The sequence below is a fragment of the Mobula hypostoma genome, chromosome X1 (genome assembly GCF_963921235.1).
Source record: "Mobula hypostoma chromosome X1, sMobHyp1.1, whole genome shotgun sequence".
NCBI lineage: Eukaryota > Metazoa > Chordata > Chondrichthyes > Myliobatiformes > Myliobatidae > Mobula > Mobula hypostoma.
Window position 1 is genome coordinate 69,608,388 of NC_086128.1, and position 21,665 is coordinate 69,630,052.

Genomic DNA, 21,665 nt, shown 5'->3' on the forward strand with positions numbered 1-21,665 from the left:
TTCCAGCAGAAGTGGTTGAAGCAGGTTCGATGTTGTCGTTTAAAGTTAAATTGGATAGATATATGGACAGGAAAGGAATGGAAGGTTATGGACCGAGTGCAGGTTGGTGGGACTAGGTGAGAGTAAGAGTTCGGCACGGACGAGAAGGGCCGAGATGGCCTGTTTCCGTGCTGTAATTGTTATATGGTTTATATATGATATACAACCCGCAATTCTTACTCTGCGCAGACGTCCTCGAAACAGAAAAGGGAAAAAAAACCCAAAGAATGAATAACAGGAAAAAAAAAACGTTTAAGAACACCAAAGCCCCCTGCCCCCCTCCCACACACACAAGCACCATCAACCCTCCCCACCCCCACCCCCCAAATTATTCCTAGCAGAAAGTACCAGCATTCCCACCAGGGAGCATATCAAAATAAAAAAAATAAATAAAACATTTCAGCTGGCGTTCACTCCACTTTGTACCAAAGTTCAGCTGTCGGCGTGAGGCTTGTGTCCGAACTTCACCCCCCCCCCCCAACCAGTGGGTGTGGGTTCCGACATTGTGAATATTTGTACTCGTCCCAGCTGTAACAGGCCAATTCTCCTCATCCAATCCATTCCTCTTGCTTTGCCAATAATCTATAAATCCTCTGGAACGATACTTACTCTCCTACGAAACCTGTTTATGTAATAGGTGAGGTGGAACCGCCCCTTGGAGCGCTGCCAACGTCCGCTCCTTCCCACGTACCAGCTCCCTGAATCAGACAGGAACACACACCTTACAAAGCACAGCCACAACACAGACGCAGACCGCTGAGCTGTGCACACTAAAGCAGATTCAGATGCCTCCACCGCACGGACACTGAGACAGAGAGTGAAATGTGTCGGTTTGTGCCAACGGCCGTCCTCAGGGTCCCGGCCTGAAACGTTGACTGTTCCTTCCCCCCCTCCATGGACGCTGCCAGACCTGCTGAGTTCCTCCAGCATTTTGGTCTGTGTGTCTGTCTGTCTGAGAAAGAGAGAGAGAGAGAGAGAGAGAGAGAGAGAGTGTATGTGAGAGAATGAATGAGAGAATGAGTGTGAGAGAGTATTAGAGAGAGTGAGTGAGAGTGTGTGAGAGTGAGTGAGTGTGAGTGAGAGAGAGTGAGTGTGAGTGAGAGAGAGTGAGTGTGAGAGAGAGTGTGAGAGTGTGAGAGTGTGTGAGAGAGTGTGTGAGTGAGAGAGAGTGTGAGAGAGAGTGAGAGAGAGAGTGTGTGAGAGAGTGTGAGAGTGAGTGAGTGTGAGACAGAGAGTGAGTGTGAGAGAGAGTGTCAGTGAGTGTGAGTGAATGTGAGAGAGTGAGAGTGAGTGAGTGTGCGAGAGAGCGAGTGTGAGAGAGAGTGAGTGAGTGTGAGTGAGTGAGAGTGAGTGAGAGAGAGAGTGTGAGGGAGAGTGAGTGCGAGAGTGAGTGTGTGAGAGAGTGAGTGTGAGAGAGTGAGTGTGAGAGTGAGTGTGTGAAACTGAGTGAGTGAGTGTGAGTGAGAGAGTGAGTGTGTGAGAGAGTGAGTGTGAGTGAGAGAGTGAGTGTGTGAGAGAGTGAGTGAGAGAGTGAGTGAGTGTGTGAGTGAGTGAGTGTGAGAGTGAGTGTGTGAAAGTGAGTGAGTGTGAGAGAGAGTGTGTGTGAGAGAGTGAGTGTGAGAGTGAGTGTGTGAAAGTGAGTGAGTGTGAGTGAGAGTGTGTGTGAGAGAGTGAGTGTGAGTGAGAGTGAGTGTGAGAGAGTGTGTGAGAGAGTGAGTGAGTGTGAGTGAGAGTGTGAGAGAGAGTGAGTGTGAGAGAGTGAGTGAGTGTGAGTGAGAGTGTGAGAGAGAGTGAGTGTGAGAGAGTGTGTGAGAGAGTGAGTGAGAGTGTGTGAGAGAGTGTGAGTGTGAGTGTGAGTGAGTGTGAGAGAGTGAGAGAGTGAGTGTATGAGAGAGTGAGTGTGAGAGAGAGTGAGTGTGTGAGAGAGTGTGAGTGTGAGTGAGTGAGAGTGAGAGAGTGTGAGAGTGAGTGTGTGAGAGAGTGTGTGTGAGTGAGTGAGTGTGTGAGAGAGTGTGAGTGAGAGTGAGTGTGTGAGAGAATGAGTGTGAGAGTGAGTGTGTGAAAGTGAGTGAGTGTGAGTGAGAGAGAGTGTGTGTGAGAGTGAGTGTGTGAAAGTGAGTGAGTGTGAGTGAGAGAGAGTGTGTGTGAGAGAGTGAGTGTGAGTGAGAGTGTGAGAGAGAGTGAGTGTGAGAGAGTGTGTGAGAGAGTGAGTGAGTGAGTGAGAGTGTGAGAGAGAGTGAGTGTGAGTGAGAGTGTGAGAGAGAGTGAGTGTGAGAGAGTGAGTGAGTGAGTGTGAGTGAGAGTGTGAGAGAGAGTGAGTGTGAGAGTGTGAGAGAGAGTGAGTGTGAGAGTGTGAGAGAGAGTGAGTGTGAGAGAGTGTGTGAGAGAGTGAGTGAGTGTGAGTGAGAGTGTGAGAGAGAGTGAGTGTGAGAGAGTGTGTGAGAGAGTGAGTGTGAGAGAGAGTGTGTGAGAGAGTGTGAGTGTGAGTGTGAGTGAGTGTGAGAGAGTGAGAGAGTGAGTGTATGAGAGAGTGAGTGTGAGAGAGAGTGAGTGTGTGAGAGAGTGTGAGTGTGAGTGTGAGTGAGTGAGAGAGAGTGAGAGAGTGTGAGAGAGTGTGTGAGAGTGAGTGTGAGTGAGTGAGAGTGAGAGAGTGTGAGAGAGAGAGTTAGTGTGAGAGAAACAGAGAGAGAGAGATTGAAATTGTGTGTGTGTGTGTGTGTGTGTGTGTGTGTGTGTGTGTGTGTGTGTTGCTCTGGATTTCCAGCATCTGCAGATTCACATTCCCGTTCCAACATATCGGTCCATGGCTTCCTCACGTCCCACGACGAGGCCAGCCTCAGGTTGGAGAGCAACATCTTATATTATGTCTGGGTAGCCACCAAGCTGAAGACATGTATATCAATTTCTCTTCTGCTATATAAAAAAAAATTCCCTACCCTACCTTCTTCCTCTGGCCTCATACCTTTGCCCTCCTGCCTACCACCTCCCCCTCGGTCCCTGTCCTCCTTCCCTTTCTCACCCGGTCCATTCTCCTCTCCTGTCAGATTCCTTCCTCCCTCCGTCCCTCCACCTTTCCCACCCACCTGGATTCACCCATCACCTTCGAACTATCCTCCTCCCCCCTACCCCCACCTTTTTATCCTGGCGTCTTCCCCCCTTCCTTCCCAGTCCTGAAGAAGGGTCTCAGCCTGGAAACGTCAACTCTATATTCCTCCCCCTGAATGCTGCCTGACTTGCTGAGTTCCTTGTGTCTGTGTTGCTTTGAATTGCCAGCATCTGCAAAATTTCTCGTATTTAATATATTTTCACACACACACACAAACACACACGACATACATACACACAGCAAAGCATATATAAAATATATTAAACTACAAAATATTAAATATATATTTACATTATACACTTTGAGGTACACCTGTACACCTGCTCATTAATACAAATACCTAATCAGCCAATCATGTGGCAGCAACTCAATACATAAGAGCATGCAGACATGGTCAAGAGGTTCAGTTGTTGTTCAGACCAAACATCAGAATGGGGAAGAAATGTGACTTTGACAGTGGAATGATTGTTGGTGCCAGATGGGGTGGCTGGCGTGTTTCAGATCTCCTGGGATTTTCACACACAACAGTCTCTAGAGTTTACAGAGATTGGTGCAAGAAACAAAAAAAGTATCCAGTGAGCGGCAGTTCTGTGGGGGAAAACATCTTGTTAAAGAGAGAGATCAGAGGAGAATGGCCAGACTGGTTCAAGCTGACAGGATGGTGACAGTAACTCAAATAACCACACGTTACAACAGTGGTGTGCAGAAGAGCGACTCTAAACACATCGAACCTTGAAGCAGATGGGTTACAACAGCAGGCAACCCCACCAGGCTCCGCTGTGCACCCTATAAAATGACCACAGAGTGGACATTTATGTGGATTTGGAATCTGTTGTGATATGTTGGTCAGGGAACAACATTCAGCGTGAAAACAACGTTCAACAATTCTAAAGAATTAAGAGTTATATAAAAAGATAAAGTCAGAGGTTAAAGTTCAGATATGAAATAAAATGTTCTTAGATACCAGCGTGTAAACGGCATTATAAAGACGGTTTGCGGATGACACCGAGATTGGGGCTGTAGCGGACAGTGAGGAAGACTATCAGAACTTGCAGCAGGATCTGGACGGCTGGGAAGACGGGCTGAAAAGTGGCCGACGGAATTTAACGCAGGCACATGCGAGGTGTCGCGCTTCGTGAGGACCAACCAGGGGGGAGTCTGACACGGACAACGGGATCCACTGTTCCCCGGAAGAGGCCTCAACAGGTAGATAGGGTCATAAAGAAAGCTTTTGGCACTTCGTAAATCAAAGTACTGAGTACAGGAGATGGGATCTTGTGCTGAAGTTGAATAAGATACCGGTGAGGCCCAAATGGGGGCAGTTTTGGTCACCAACCTCCAGGAAAGATCTCAAGAGTACAGAGAAAATTTACAAGGATGGACTTGAGGGTTTCAGATACAAGGAGAGATTAAATAGGTTAAAGGGTTTGTTTCCCGGGGGAATGAGGGTCTCGGATTTAGGGGAAAGGTGAAATAGGTTAAGGATTTGTTTCCCAGGAGAATGAGGGTCTCAGATTTAGGAGAAAGGTTAAATAGGTTAAGGATTTGTTTCCCAGGAGAATGAGGGTCTCAGATTTAGGGAAAGGTGAAATAGGTTAAGGATTTGTTTCCTGGGAGAAAATGGGGAGATTTGATAGCAGTATACAGAACTATGAGGGGTATACAGAGGGTAAATGTAGGCAGGCATTTTCCATCGAGGTTGGGTGAGACTGGGACTAGAGGTCAAGGGTGAAAGGTGAGATGTTTAAAGGGGAAACCCCTTCACTCGGAGGGAGGTGAGAGTGAGGGACGAGTGGGGTTTGAGAGAAGTTTGGATAGGTACGGAGGGCTGCAGGTCGATGGGAAAAGGAGAGGATTTATTTACCAGTCAAGTACAAAAGCAGAGCCCCAAGTCACGGTGCAGCGCTTACCCGGAACTCCTGGTAGAGCTTGTAGGTCTGGCCTCCGTACTGGCACGAGTTACGGACCTGCAGGCAGCGTGGGCAGCAGGAGCGGTAACTGACCCGGACGCAGCGGGCGGGGAGCCTGGGGCAGTGGGGCTTGCTGCAGACGGGCCCCACCGCGGTGCAGACGCAGGGGCAGGACCTGGCGGTGGGGTAGAACCTCTCGCCCACGTCAAACACAAAGCCCTTGTCATCGATGCAGCCTTTCCCGCGGTAGTCGGGCAGGGTGTAGTCCGGTTCCCCCGGAGGGAGGATGTCATTGACCCTGGCCGCCGCGTCGGGCTCCCGGTGAAGGAGAGCGAGGAACAGAGGCACCAGCCAGGACGCTCTCCTCGAGACAGCCATCACCCTGCTGCCTCTGTGTCACGGTGAGGGAAGCGGAGAGCTGCGGACCCCTTTATAAACACGGGTTTGGAGTGACGCGTCGACCCGCAGCAGAGAGCTGGCCTCGATAAGCAGGGCACGGTCCGAGGAAGTGACCCCCCCGCCACCCAGGCACAGAGACGGTCTGGAGCCGCGGGCGCGGACCAGAAATAGACCGCGGCAGATGCCCGCTCACCCAGCAGACGGCAGCCATCTCGGAGTCTGCAGGGAGAGCCATGTGCACACAGAGGGGGGGCGGCTGGCCGGGCTCAGACCTCCGGCAGCCAGTGCTGCTCCTGGCCCTCTCCTCCCTGGTACAGACCCAGGCTCTCGGCAAGATCTGGCCGGGCTGCTCCTCGCCTTCTGGCTGCATTTGAGCCCCACCCTCTGCACCTTTATGGAGAAGGGGGCAGGAAGGGAGAGTCAGATTTAGTATCACTGGCATATGGCATGAAATTTGTTTTGTGGCAGCAGGGCAGGGCAATACCTAATTTTAAGTCTGTAAATTATTATAAGAGATATCTATAAAAATTAAATTAGTGCAAAAATAGAGAAAAAGAAAGCAGTGAGGTAGTGTTTGTGGGTTCAATGTCCATTCAGAAATCGGATGAGAAGAGGGGAAGAAGCTGCTCCAGAATCGTTGAGTGTGGGTCTTCAGGCTCCTGTACCTCCTCCCTGATGGTAGCAATGAGAAGAGGGCACGTCCTGGGTGGTGGGGGTCCTCAATAATGGACGCCGCCTTTCTGAGGCATCGCCTGTTGAAGATGTCCTGGACGTTGGGGAGGCTGGTGCCCATGATGGAGCTGACTGAGGTCACAACTCTCTGCAGCTTATTTCAATCCTGTGTTGTAGCCCCCACACACCAACCCCCATACCAGATGGTGCTGCAACCAGTTTGAATGCTCTCCACAGTACACCTGCAGGAATTTCTGAGAGTCTTTAGTGACATACCAAATCTCCTGAAATGCCTAATTAAACACAAGGGGTGATTGATAAGTTCACGGCCTAAGGTAGAAGGAGTCAATTTTAGAAAACCTAGCACATTTATTTTTCAACATAGTCCCCTCCTACATGTACACACTTAGTCCAGCGGTCGTAGAGCATACGGACATTGGACCTCCAGAAAGTGTCCACAGGATGGGGTGATTGATAAGTTTGTGGTCTAAGATAGAAGGAGATGAGTTATTCACCAGGACTCTGCCTGGATTAGAGAGGGTGCAGAGGAGATTCACCAGGCTGCTGCCTAGATTAGAAAGGGTGCAGAGGAGATTCACCAGGATGCTGCCTGGATTAGAGAGGGTGCAGAGGAGATTCACCAGGATGCTGCCTGGATTTGAGAGGGTGCAGAGGAGATTCACCAGGACTCTGCCTGGATTAGAGAGGGTGTAGAGGAGATTCACCAGGATGCTGCCTGGATTTGAGAGGGTGCAGAGGAGATTCACCAGGACTCTGCCTGGATTAGAGAGGGTGCAGAGGAGATTCACCAGGCTGCTGCCTGGATTAGAGAGGGTGCAGAGGAGATTCACCAGGATGCTGCCTGGATTAGAGAGGGTGCAGAGGAGATTTACCAGGATGCTGCCTGGATTAGAGAGGGTGCAGAGGAGATTCACCAGGATGCTGCCTGGATTAGAGAGGGTGCAGAGGAGATTCACCAGGATGCTGCCTGGATTAGAGAGGGTGCAGAGGAGATTCGCCAGGATGCTGCCTGGATTAGAGAGGGTGCAGAGGAGATTCACCAGGATGCTGCCTGGATTAGAGAGGGTGTAGAGGAGATTCACCAGGATGCTGCCTGGATTAGAGAGGGTGCAGAGGAGATTCACCAGGATGCTGCCTGGATTTGAGAGGGTGCAGAGGAGATTCACCAGGACTCTGCCTGGATTAGAGAGGGTGCAGAGGAGATTCACCAGGCTGCTGCCTGGATTAGAGAGGGTGCAGAGGAGATTCACCAGGATGCTGCCTGGATTAGAGAGGGTGCAGAGGAGATTTACCAGGATGCTGCCTGGATTAGAGAGGGTGCAGAGGAGATTCACCAGGATGCTGCCTGGATTAGAGAGGGTGCAGAGGAGATTCACCAGGATGCTGCCTGGATTGGAGAGGGTGCAGAGGAGATTAACCAGGATGCTGCCTGGATTAGAGCGGGTGCAGAGGAAATTTGAGGTGTACAAGATGATAGGAGGCGTGGATCAAGTGGACAGCCAGAGACTCTTCCCCAGGTGGAAATGGCTAATAATCTTAAGGAGATTGGAGGAAAGCCAGTGGTGAACAGATAGTGGGGGTGGGTGGTAGGGACATTTCACAGTCTCTCAGATAGGGATATGTCTGACAGGAAAATTGAGGGTGATATACGAGAGGAGGATTACATTGGTCTTGGAACACACACAAAATACTGGAGGAACTGAGCAGGCCAGGCAGTTTCTATGGAAACGGGTACAGTCGACGCTCCGAGCCAAGATCCAAGTGTCGACTGTCTGCTGTTTTCCATAGATGCTGCCTGGCCTGCTGAGTTCCTCCAGCATTTTGTGTGTGTGTGTGTGTGTGTGTGTGTGTGTGTGTGTGTGTGTGTGTGCACGTTTGTCAGTGTGTGTGTGTGTGTGTTTGTGAGTGTGTGTGTGCGTTTGTCAGAGTGTGTGTGTGAGTGTGAGTGTGAGTGTGTGTGTTTGTGTTTGTGTTTGTGAGTGTGTGTTTGTGAGTGTGTGAGTGTGTGTGTGAGTGTGTGTGTATGCGTTTGTGTGTGTGTGAGTGTGAGTGTGTGTGTGTGCATTTGTGTGTGTGTGAGTGTGTGAGTGTGTGTGAGTGTGTGCGTGTGCATTTGTGTGTGTGTGTGTGAGTGTGAGTGTGTGTGTGAGTGTGAGTGTGTGTGTGAGTGTGTGTTTGTGAGTGAGTGTGAGTGTGTTTGTGTGTGTGAGGGTGTGTGAGCGTGAGTGTGTGTGAGTGTGTGCGCGTTTGTGTGTGTGAGCGTGTGTGTGTTTGTGATTGTGTGAGTGTGAGTGTATTTGTGAGTGTCAGTGTGAGTGTGAGTGTGTTTGTGTGTGTGAGTGTGAGTGTGTGTTTGTGAGTGTGTGAGTGTGAGTGTGTGAGTGTGTTTGTGAGTGTGAGTGTGAGTGTGTGTGCGTTTGTGAGTGTGTGAGTGTGAGTGTGTTTGTGAGTGTGTGTGAGTGAGTGTGAGTGTGGGTGTGAGTGTGAATGTTTGTGTGTGTGTGTGTGTGTGTGTGTGTGTGTGTGTGTGTGTGTTTTGCCCCACATCTCCAGCACCTGCAGAGTTCGGGATTGATCTTGGGGAAGAAGGAAGTCACGGGCCGAACAGCCTGCAGAGCTCTATAATGCCTAATCCGCTAGGTAGCCTGCAGCATCACCCCCCGACACTCCGTCTCCAGCCCGAGTGAATTCAGATCTGCGGTAGCTTCCCCCAGGACCGATCTCCACAGCCTCTGAATCCCGGAGACTGCACCCCCGAACCCTTTAGAGCTCCACATTGTAAAAAAACCGGACTGGGGGTGCGAGCTGGTGTGGGGCGAGTCTGGCGTGGGCCCCAGAAGGGGTGCAGGGATTTGACCAGGGCGAGAAGCTGTTTCTGGAGGCTGCGGACTGAGCTGCGGTGCGCGCAGTTTGAAGGGATTGGGTTGGTCGGCTGAAGTACTCGAAGGTTTCTGGGGATGTGCCATGGGCAGCCTGACTGGCTGCATCACCGTCTGGTGTCGGGGGGGGGGCAGGGACGGGGGAAATACTGCAGAAGATCGAAATCTGTTGCAGAAACTTTTAAACTTAGTCAGCTCCATCATTGGTACTAGCCTCTGTGGTATCCAAAAAACAATCAAAAAGGAACCTGAAGACACACACTCAACGATTCAGGAACAGCTTCTTCCCCTCTGCCATCAGGCAGGAGGTACAGGAGCCTGAAGACACACACTCAACGATTCAGGAACAGCTTCTTCCCCTCTGCCATCAGGGAGGAGGTACAGGAGCCTGAAGACACTCACTCAACGATTCAGGAACAGCTTCTTCCCCTCTGCCATCCGATTTCTGAATGGACATTGAACCCATGAACACTACCTCACTACTTTTGAATTGTTTCTGTTTTTTCTCTACTTACTTTTAACCCAACTATTTAATAGCCAAGTCAGGCCGCACTTGGAGTGTTGTCAACAGTTCTGGGCCCCATATCTCAGAAAGGATGTGTAGTCATTGGAGAGAGTTCAGGGGAGGTTTACGAGGACGATTCTGGGAATGAAGGGGTGAAAGTATGGGACCGTTTGGCAGCTTTGGGTCTGTACTCACAGGAATTTAGAAGAATGTGTGGGGATCTCATTGAAACCTACCAAATGTTGAAAGCACTGGACAGGGGGGATGTGGAGAGGGTGCTTCTGGAGGTGGCACTATCCAGGATAGACAGCACAGCCTCAAAATTGAGGGGCAAAATTTAAGAGCAGAGATAAGGAAGAATTTTGTTTTTAGCCAGAGAGCAGTGAATCTGTGCCATATGCTGTGCCACAGACTGCAGTGGAGGACAGGCTCATGGGGAAACCGAAGGTGAAGTTGATAGATTCCTGATCGGTCAGGGCTTCAAAGGATGTGGCGTGAAGGTATGAGGGTGGGGTTGAGTGGGATGCAGGATCAGCCGTGATAGAATGAAGGAGACTCGATGGGCTGAATGGCCTAATTCTGCTCCAATGTCTTATGCTTTCTCCTGGTGATAGTAAACCAAATCCTGATGATCCCACAGTGTGTCGGGGGTCCGTACCCGGTGGGGGTGGGGACGGAGTGCGTCTCAGTGTCACTACCCAGGGTACGGCGTGTCGGGGGTCTGTACCCGGTGGGGGTGGGGGGTGGAGACGGAGTGTGTCTCACTATCACTACCCAGGGGACGGCGTGTCGAGGGTCCGTACCCGGTGGGGGTGGGGGGTGGGGACGGAGTGTGTCTCACTATCACTACCCAGGGGACGGCGTGTCGAGGGTCCGTACCCGGTGGGGGTGGGGGTGGGGTGGGGACGGAGTGTGTCTCAGTGTCACGACTCACGGTACGGCGTGTCGGGGGTCCGTACCCGGTGGGGGTGCGGGGTGGGGACGGAGTGCGTCTCGGTGTCGCTACCCAGGGTATGGCGTGTCGGGGGTCTGTACCCGGTGGGGATGGGGGGTGGGGACAGAATGTGTCTCACTATCACTACCCAGGGTACGGCGTGTCGAGGGTCCGTACCCGGTGGGGGTGGGGGTGGGGTGGGGACGGAGTGCATCTCAGTGTCACTACCCACGGTACGGCGTGTCGGGGGCCGTACCCGGTGGGGGTGGGGTGGGGACGGAGTGCGTCTCACTACCCACGGTACGGCGTGTCGGGGGTCCGCACCCGGTGGGGGTGCGGGGACGGGGACGGAGTGTGTCTCGGTGTCACTACCCACGGTACGGCGTGTCGGGGTCCGCACCCGGTGAGGGTGGGGACGGGGACGGAGTGTGTCTCGGTGTCACTACCCAGGGTACGGCGTGTCGGGGTCCGCACCCGGTGGGGGTGCGGGGACGGGGACGGAGTGTGTCTCGGTGTCACTACCCAGGGTACGGCGTGTCGAGGGTCCGTACCCGGTGGGGGTGGGGGTGGGGTGGGGACGGAGTGCATCTCAGTGTCACTACCCACGGTACGGCGTGTCGGGGTCCGCACCCGGTGGGGGTGGGGACGGGGACGGAGTGTGTCTCGGTGTCACTACCCAGGGTACGGCGTGTCGGGGGCCGTACCCGGTGGGGGTGGGGTGGGGACGGAGTGCGTCTCACTACCCACGGTACGGCGTGTCGGGGGTCCGCACCCCGTGGGGGTGCGGGGACGGAGTGTGTCTCGGTGTCACTACCCACGGTACGGCGTGTCGGGGGTCCGCACCCGGTGGGGGTGCGGGGACGGGGACGGAGTGTGTCTCGGTGTCGCTACCCACGGTACGGCGTGCCGGGGGTCCGGTATATGTTGGGGGGATAGAGGGGGTGTGTTTGGTTTAATAACCTGCTGTACAAGCCTGCAGTTGATCGATGAGCCGATGTAGGTGTGTGACAGGGACGTGGGTCAACTCGGAAGCTGAGTTGTGACGGGGCTGATGAAAACAGATTCTGACAGTGGGTAAGAGTGATCATGCTCTGCTCTCTTACTCCGATTAAAATGCATGATCATATATTTCCTGTACTTTCTGTCCCCTGAAACTCTCGATCTTCTGGCAAACTGCTGGTGTCTTCCATAGCGAAGACTGATGCAAAATATTACATGAGGACATCACAAATAGGATCAGGAGTCGGCCATCCGGCCCATCGAGCCTGCCCCGCCATTCAATAAGATCATGGCTGATCTGTCCGTAAACTCAGCTCCATCTACCTGCCTTTTCCCCATAACCCTTAATTCCCCTATGTAAAAATCTATCTAATTGTTTCTTAATTATATTTAGTGAAGAAGCCTCAACTTCTTGCTGAGGGCAGAGAATTCCACAGATTCACTACTCTCTGGGAAAAACAGCTCCTCATCTCCGTCCTAAATCTTCTCCCCTGAATCTGGAGGCAATGTCCCCTAGTTCTAGTCTCACCTCCCAATGGAAACAACTTTCCTACTTCTGTCTTATCTATCCCTTTCAAAATCTTGTATGTTTCTATAAGATCCTCTCTCATTCTTCTGAATTCCAGAGAGTACAGTCCCAGGCGACTCAACCTCTCCTCACAGTCCAACCCCCTCATCTCTGGAATCAACCTGGTGAACCTCCTCTGCACTGTCTCCAAAGCCAGTATATCCTTCCTCAAGTATGGAGACCAGAACTGCACACAGTACTCCAGGTGCGGCCTCACCAGTATCCTGTACAGTTGCAGCATAACCTCCCTGCTCTTGAATTCAATCCCTCCAGCAATGAAGGCCAATATTACATATTCAGTTCATCTGCCATTTCCTTGTTTCCCCATTAGTACCTCCCCAGCATCATTTTCCAGCAGATATCCACTCTCGCCTCTATTTACACCAAAACACTCTTGGTATCTTTGACATTACTGGCTAGCTCTTACTCGAGTATCCCATCTCCCCTCCACCCCTTTGCTTTCTGTTGGTTCTATTCACGTTTCCCAGTCCTCTCAATTCCCACGGATGTTTGTTCTATTATCTGCCCTCTCTCTTTGGCTGCTCTGTTAGTTGTGACACCTTGCCTTTAGAATCCTACTTTTCCCGCATGTACACACCTTCAAAACAGACCCCACACAGCTCGTAAGCCAGGTTCAGCTCTGCATCCGAACTCTGAATGAACAAGCGGCTGTGAAGGTCGGGTCGGGCAAAGCGAGGGAGAGCAACACCAGCGACCCAGGTTCGATTCCTGCCGCTGCTCAAAAGGAACGCGTGCGTTCTCTCCCCGCGACTGCGCGGGTTCTCCTCCGGGTGCCCTGGTTTCCTCCCACCGTCCAGAGAGGTGCCGGTCGCTAGGTTAATTGCTCATTGTAAATTGTCCCGTGATTAGGCTGGGATAGAGTTGGGCGCGCTGTATCGGAACAAGTAAATAAAGGCCGGCCCCAACAGAGCGAGAGGAGAGCGAAGCATCACCCAGCAGGTTTGACGTTGATTTAGGGGCTATTATCGAGGGGTGGAGGGACGAGAACCGATCGGTTGTGGACGCACTGAGGAAGTCTGCGATCTCCTGCAGATGGACGGGTGAATGGAACATCACGGAGCATAAAACCGTAAGACGTAGGAGCAGAATTTAGGCCATTCAGCCCATCGAATCTGCTGTTCCATTCCGTCATGGCCGATTAACTATCCCTCTCGAGCCCATTCTCCTCAAAGACTACAACCATGTCGTAGGGTTTGGAGGCTTGTATGCCTCCAAGACCTGGACAGCTAAGCCTGGAGTCAGGGACTTTATGCTTTGGCTCTCGGTAGGGTCCCCCAAGCCAAACAGGTCAAAGGGTAGAGGCCAGACTGAGAGCGGTCCACCGGTCCTCCTGGTTCGGGGGGTTCAGCTCAGGGATAACAACCTTGACTGGTCAGAGAAAACTGTTACGGAAACAGCAGTGAAGAATCCTTCTCCATCTGAGTGTGACAGTATTCCTGAGCCTCCACCCGGGACTTGCGTGACTGACGGACGTGAAAACCGAGTGGGAGTAACTGACACGATGAAGGGAGCCCCTGAACTCCCCCAGGGACGGAGGACCTTCATCGCTGCCCTAAACGCCAGCGGGGTCGTAACGGACAGAAGCTGGCGCAACCCCATTCTCCCGCCTTCTTCCCGTAACCCCCGACACTCTGACTCATCGGCCTCTGCTGTGAAGATACCCCAAAGTCTTTGCCTCTGCAGCTGTCCGTGGCAATGAATTCTACAGATCCACCAACCCCGCCGCCCCCAGTGAAAGAAATTCCTCCCCATCTCCGTCCTAAGAGGGCATCAGAGACCTCATGCCAGAGGCGGGGAAAACGCAGGTTCGATACCGGCCGGGATGGGAAGTGCTGGACCTGGAGACGGGGTACGGCCCTCATCGTCTGAGGACAACTCACCGCTTTCGACTGCACACCTCCTCCCTGCGCGGTAATGAACCCCAGCCTTGTCGGGACGTCACCGACCAACGAAACCCAAACCGCCCCCCGCCACCACCTTCCTTTCCAGACCTGAAGAAGGGTCTCGGCCCGAAACGTCGACTGTTAATTCCCCCTCCACAGATGCTGGCGGGACCTGACGGGTTCCCCTGCCATTTTGCGTGTGAGGGTTGCTCTGGTCTTCCAGCGCCTGTAGAATCTCCTTGCGTCCAAACCACCTTCAGTTCCCAGAATCTTGGAACTACAGAACGGGGACAGCGTGTGGCCACTCAGCCCTTTATTCGAGTGCTACCCGGGCCAAGAAGTGGGGTGTCTGATGGCAGCCTCAGGCTTCCAGCCTGCTCGGGTCTCTCAGACTGAACTACGACAGTCAGCACACCACTGTTACATACATTCCACAGCAACTCCCACCCACAAGACACGAGAGCAGAATTAGGCCATTCGGCCCATCGAGTCTGCTACACCAAACCATCATGGCTGATTTACTATCCCTCTCAACCTCATTCTCCTGCCTTCTCCCCGTAAACTCTGACAGCCTGACTAATCAATAACCTCTCAACACCCAATCATTTGGCTTCCATAGCCATCAGTGGCAAAGAATTCCACAGATTCACCACCTTCAAGAAATACATCCTCATCTCTGCTCTAAATGGATGTCCCTCTCTTTTGAGGCTGTGTCCTGTAGTCCTAGACTCCCCCACTATAGGAAACATCCTCTCCACATTCACTCTATCTATGTCCTCTGGTCCTAGACTCCCCCCACTATAGGAAACATCCTCTCCACATCCACTCTACCTGTGCCCTCTGGTCCTAGACTCCCCAACTATAGGAAACATCCTCTCCACATCCACTCTATCTGTGCCCTCTGGTCCTAGACTCCCCAACTATAGGAAACATCCTCTCCACATCCACTCTATCTGTGTCCTCTGGTCCTAGACTCCCCCACTAAGGGAAACATCCACTCCACATCCACTCTATCTGCGTCCTCTAGTCCTAGACTCCTCTACAGGAAAAATCCTCTCCACATCCACTCTAACTGTGTCCTCTGGTCCTAGACTCCCTTGCTATAGGAAACATCCTCTCCACATCCACTCTATCTGTGTCCTCTGGTCCGAGACTCCCCCCACTATAGGAAACATCCTCTCCACATCCACTCTATCTGTGTCCTCTGGTCCAGGAATCCACCAATACAGGAAACATCCTCTCCACATCCACTCTGTCTGTGCCCTCTGTTCCTCGACTCCCCCACTATAGGAAACATCCTCTCCACATCCACTCTATCTGTGTCCTCTGGTCCTAGACCCCCCACTATAGGAAACATCCTCTCCACATCCACTCTATCAGTGTCCTCTGGTCCTAGACTCCCCCACTACAGGAAACATCCTCTCCACATCCACTCTATCTGTGTCGTCTGGTCCTAGACTCCCCCCACTAGAGGAAACATCCTCTCCACATCCACTCGATCTGTGCCCTCTGGTCCTAGACTCCCCCACTATAGGAAATATCCTCTCCACATCCACTCTATCTGTGTCCTCTGGTACTTCACTCCCCCGCTATAGGAAATATCCTGTCTATCTGTGTCCTCTGGTCCTAGACTCCCCCACTATAGGAAACATCCTCTCCACATCCACTCTATCTGTTCTTTGGTCCTAGACACGCCCGCTATAGGAAACATCATCTCCACATTAACTCTATTTGTGCCCTCTGGTCCTAGACTCCCCTAATATAAGAAACATCCTCTCCACATCCACTATATCCGTGCCCTCTGGTCCAAGGCTCCCCCCACTTAGGAAACATCCACTCCACATCCACCGTATCTGTGTTCTCTGGTCCTAGACTCGCCCGCAATAGGAAACATCATCTCCACATCGACTCTATCTGTGTCCTCTGGTCCTAGACTCCCCCACTATAGGAAACATCCTCTCCACATCCACTCGAACTATGTCCTCTGGTCCTAGACTCCCCCGCTATAGGAAACATCCTCTCCACATCCACTCTATCTGTGCCCTCTGGTCCTAGACTCCCCCACTATAGGAAATATCCTCTCCACATCGACTGCATTTGTGCCCTCTGGTCCTAGACTCCCCAACTATAAGAAACATCCTCTCCACATCCACTCTTTCTGTGTCCTCTGCTCCTAGACTTCCCAACTATAAGAAACATCCTCTCCACATCCACTCAATCCGTGCCCTCTGGTCCTAGGCTCCCCCCACTTAGGAAACATCCTCTCCACATCCACTCTATCTGTGTCCTCTGGTCCTAGACTCCCCCACTATAGGAAACATCCTCTCCACATCCACTCTATCTGTGTCCTCTGGTCCTAGACTCGCCCGCTATAGGAAACATCATCTCCACATTAACTCTATTTGTGCCCTCTGGTCCTAGATTCCCCTAATATAAGAAACATCCTCTCCACATCCACTATATCCGTGCCCTTTAGTCCAAGGCTTCCCCCACTTAGGAAACATCCTCTCCACATCCACCCTATCTGTGTCCTCTGGTCCTAGACTCGCCCGCAATAGGAAACATCATCTCCACATCGACTCTATCTGTGTCCTCTGGTCCTAGACTCCCCCACTATAGGAAACATCCTCTCCACATCCACTCGAACAATGTCCTCTGGTCCTGGACTCGCCCGCTATAGGAAACATCCTCTTCTCATCCACTCTATCTGTGCCCTCTGGTCCTAGACTCCCCCACTATAGGAAATATCCTCTCCACATCGAATCCATTTGTGCCCTGTGGTCCTAGACTCCCCCCACTACAGGAAACATCCTCTTCACATCCACTCTATCTGTGTCCTCTGGTCCAGGAATCCACCACTACAGGAAACATCCTCTCCACATCCACTCTGTCTGTGCCCTCTGCTCCTCCACTCCCCCGCTATAGGAAACATGTTGTCCACATCCACTCTATCAGTGTCCTCTGGTCCTAGACTCCCCCACTACAGGAAACATCCTCTCCACATCCACTCTATCTGTGTCGTCTGGTCCTAGACTCCCCCCACTAGAGGAAACATCCTCTCCACATCCACTCGATCTGTGCCCTCTGGTCCTAGACTCCCCCACTATAGGAAACATTCTCTCCACATCCACTCTATCTGTGTCCTCTGGTACTAGACTCCCCCGCTATAGGAAATATCCTGTCTATCTGTGTCCTCTGGTCCTAGACTCCCCCACTATAGGAAACATCCTCTCCACATCCACTGTATCTGTTCTTTGGTCCTAGACTACCCCCACTATAGGAAACATCCTCTCCACATCCGCTCTATCTGTGTCCTCTGGTCCTAGACTCCCCCACTATAGGAAATATCCTCTCCACATCCACTATATCCGTGCCCTCTGGTCCAAGGCTCCCCCCACTATAGGAAACATCCTCTCCACATCCACTCGAACTATGTCCTCTGGTCCTGGACTCGCCCGCTATAGGAAACATCCTCTCCACATCCACTCTATCTGTGACCTCTGGTCCTAGACTCCCCCACTATAGGAAATATCCTCTCCACATCGACTCCATTTGTGCCCTGTGGTCCTAGACTCCCCCCACTATAGGAAACATACTCTCCACATCCACTCTATCTGTGTCCTCTGGTCCAGGAATCCACCACTACAGGAAACATCCTCTCCACATCCACTCTGTCTGTGCCCTCTGCTCCTCGACTCCCCCACTATAGGAAACATGTTGTCCACATCCACTCTATCAGTGTCCTCTGGTCCTAGACTACCCCACTAAAGGAAACATCCTCTCCACATCCACTCTATCTGTGTCGTCTGGTCCTAGACTCCCCCCACTAGAGGAAACATCCTCTCCACATCCACTCGATCTGTGCCCTCTGGTCCTAGACTCCCCCACTATAGGAAACATTCTCTCCACATCCACTCTATCTGTGTCCTCTGGTACTAGACTCACCCGCTATAGGAAATATCCTGTCTATCTGTGTCCTCTGGTCCTAGACTCCCCCACTATAGGAAACATCCTCTCCACATCCACTCTATCTGTTCCTTGGTCCTAGACTACCCCCACTATAGGAAACATCCTCTCCACATCCACTCTATCTGTGTCCTCTGGTCCTAGACTCGCCCGCTATAGGAAACATCATCTCCACATTAACTCTATTTGTGCCCTCTGGTCCTAGACTCCCCTAATATAAGAAACATTCTCTCCACATCCACTATATCCGAGCCCTCTGATCCAAGGCTCCCCCCACTTAGGAAACATCCACTCCACATCCACCTTATCTGTGTCCTCTGGTCCGAGACTCGCCCGCAATAGGAAACATCATCTCCACATCGACTCTATCTGTGTCCTCTGGTCCTAGACTCCCCCACTATAGGAAACATCCTCTCCACATCCACTCGAACTATGTCCTCTGGTCCTGGACTCCCCCGCTATAGGAAACATCCTCTCCACATCCACTCTATCTGTGCCCTCTGGTCCTAGACTCCCCCACTATAGGAAATATCCTCTCCACATCGACTCCATTTGTGCCCTCTGGTCCTAGACTCCCCAACTATAAGAAACATCCTCTCCACATCCACTCTATCTGTGTCCTCTGCTCCTAGACTCCCCAACTATAAGAAACATCCTCTCCACATCCACTCTATCTGTGTCCTCTGGTCCTAGACTCCCCCACTATAGGAAACATCCTCTCCACATCCACTCTATCGGTGTCCTCTGGTCCGAGACTCGCCCGCTATAGGAAACATAATCTCCACATCCACTCTAATTGTGCCCTCTGGTCCTAGACTCCCCCACTATAGGAAACATCCTCTCCACATCGACTCTATTTGTGCCCTCTGGTCCTAGACTCCCCTACTATAAGAAACATCCTCTCCACATCCCCTCTAACCATGCCCTCTGGTCCTAGGCTCACCCCACTTAGGAAACATCCTCTCCACATCCACTCTATCTGTGTCCTCTGGTCCTAGATTCGCCCGATATAGGAAACATCATCTCGACATCCACTCTATCTGTGTCCTCTGGTCCTAGACTCCCCTACTATAAGAAACATCCTCTCCACATCCACTCTATCTGTGTCCTCTGGTCCTAGACTCCCCCACTATAGGAAACATCCTCTCCACATCCACACTATCTGTGCCCTCTGGTCCTAGACTCCCCCACTATAGGAAACATCCTCTCCACATCCACTCTAACAGTGTCCTCTGGTCCTGGACTCCCCTACTATATGAAACATCCTCTGCACATCCACTCTATCCGTGACCTCTGGTCCTAGGCTCCCCCGACTTAGGAAACATCCCGTCCACATCCACTCTATCTGTGTCCTCTGGACCTAGACTCCCCCACTATAGGAAACATCCTCTCCACATCCACTCTATCTGTGTCCTTTGGTCCTAGACTCCCCCCATTTCGGAAACATCCTCTCCACATCCACTCTAACTGTGCCCTCTGGTCCTAGACTCCCCCGCTATAGGAAACATCCTCTCCACATCGACTCTATTTGTGCCCTCTGTTCCTGGACTCCCCTACTATGAGAAACATCCTCTCCACATCCACTCTATCCGTGCCCTCTGGTTCTAGGCTCCCCCGACTTAGGAAACATCCGATCCAATCCACTCCATCTGTGTCCTCTGGTCCTAGACTCCCCTACTATAAGAAGCATCCTCTCCACATCCACTCTATCCGTGCCCTCTGGTCCTAGGCTCCCCCGAATTAGGAAACATCCTCTCCACATCCACTCTATCTGATTCCTCTGGTCCTAGACTCCCCCGCTATAGGAAACATCCTCTCCACATCCACTCTATCTGTGTCCTATGGTCCAAGTCTCTCCCACTATAGGAAACATCCTCTCCACATCCACTCTATCTGTGTCCTCTGGTGCTAGACTCCCCCACTATAGGAAACATCCTCTCCACATCCACTCTATCTATGTCCTCTGGTCCTAGACTCCCCCCACTATAGGAAACATCCTCTCCACATCCACTCTACCTGTGCCCTCTGGTCCTAGACTCCCCAACTATAGGAAACATCCTCTCCACATCCACTCTATCTGTGCCCTCTGGTCCTAGACTCCCCAACTATAGGAAACATCCTCTCCACATCCACTCTATCTGTGTCCTCAGGTCCTAGACTCCCCGACTAAGGAAAACATCCACTCCACATCCACTCTATCTGCGTCCTCTAGTCCTAGACTCCTCTACAGGAAAAATCCTCTCCACATCCACTCTAACTGTGTCCTCTGGTCCTAGACTCCCTTGCTATAGGAAACATCCTCTCCACATCCACTCTATCTGTGTCCTCTGGTCCGAGACTCCCCCCACTATAGGAAACATCCTCTCCACATCCACTCTATCTGTGTGCTCTGGTCCAGGAATCCACCAATACAGGAAACATCCTCTCCACATCCACTCTGTCTGTGCCCTCTGTTCCTCGACTCCCCCACTATAGGAAACATCCTCTCCACATCCACTCTATCTGTGTCCTCTGGTCCTAGACCCCCCACTATAGGAAACATCCTCTCCACATCCACTCTATCAGTGTCCTCTGGTCCTAGACTCCCCCACTACAGGAAACATCCTCTCCACATCCACTCTATCTGTGTCGTCTGGTCCTAGACTCCCCCCACTAGAGGAAACATCCTCTCCACATCCACTCGATCTGTGGCCTCTGGTCCTAGACTCCCCCACTATAGGAAACATCCTCTCCACATCCACTCTATCTGTGTCCTCTGGTACTTCACTCCCCCGCTATAGGAAATATCCTGTCTATCTGTGTCCTCTGGTCCTAGACTCCCCCACTATAGGAAACATCCTCTCCACATCCACTCTATCTGTTCTTTGGTCCTAGACTCGCCCGCTATAGGAAACATCATCTCCACATTAACTCTATTTGTGCCCTCTGGTCCTATACTCCCCTAATATAAGAAACATCCTCTCCACATCCACTATATCCGTGCCCTCTGGTCCAAGGCTCCCCCCACTTAGGAAACATCCACTCCACATCCACCGTATCTGTGTTCTCTGGTCCTAGACTCGCCCGCAATAGGAAACATCATCTCCACATCGACTCTATCTGTGTCCTCTTGTCCTAGACTCCCCCACTATAGGAAACATCCTCTCCACATCCACACGAACTATATCCTCTGGTCCTAGACTCCCCCGCTATAGGAAACATCCTCTCCACATCCACTCTATCTGTGCCCTCTGGTCCTAGACTCCCCCACTATAGGAAATATCCTCTCCACATCGACTGCATTTGTGCCCTCTGGTCCTAGACTCCCCAACTATAAGAAACATACTCTCCACATCCACTCTTTCTGTGTCCTCTGCTCCTAGACTCCCCAACTATAAGAAACATCCTCTCCACATCCACTCTATCCGTGCCCTCTGGTCCTAGGCTCCCCCCACTTAGGAAACATCCTCTCCACATCCACTCTATCTGTGTCCTCTGGTCCTAGACTCGCCCACTATAGGAAACATCCTCTCCACATCCACTCTATCTGTGTCCTCTGGTCCTAGACTCGCCCGCTATAGGAAACATCATCTCCACATTAACTCTATTTGTGCCCTCTGGTCCTAGATTCCCCTAATATAAGAAACATCGTCTCCACATCCACTATATCCGTGCCCTTTCGTCCAAGGCTTCCCCCACTTAGGAAACATCCTCTCCACATCCACCCTATCTGTGTCCTCTGGTCCTAGACTCGCCCGCAATAGGAAACATCATCTCCACATCG

The 21,665-nt window shown here is 51.9% G+C and overlaps 1 protein-coding gene across 1 annotated transcript in view; it reads right to left on the reverse strand.

The window, feature by feature from the left end:
• Window positions 1-5,433, reverse strand: part of LOC134340216 (von Willebrand factor C domain-containing protein 2-like) — a 21,943-nt gene extending 16,510 nt beyond the window's left edge. The window contains exon 1 of the mRNA XM_063037191.1: window positions 5,056-5,433. Within this exon, the coding sequence (XP_062893261.1) occupies window positions 5,056-5,433 (378 nt within the window). The remainder of the gene's footprint in view (window positions 1-5,055) is intronic.
• Window positions 5,434-21,665: the final 16,232 nt, after the last annotated feature.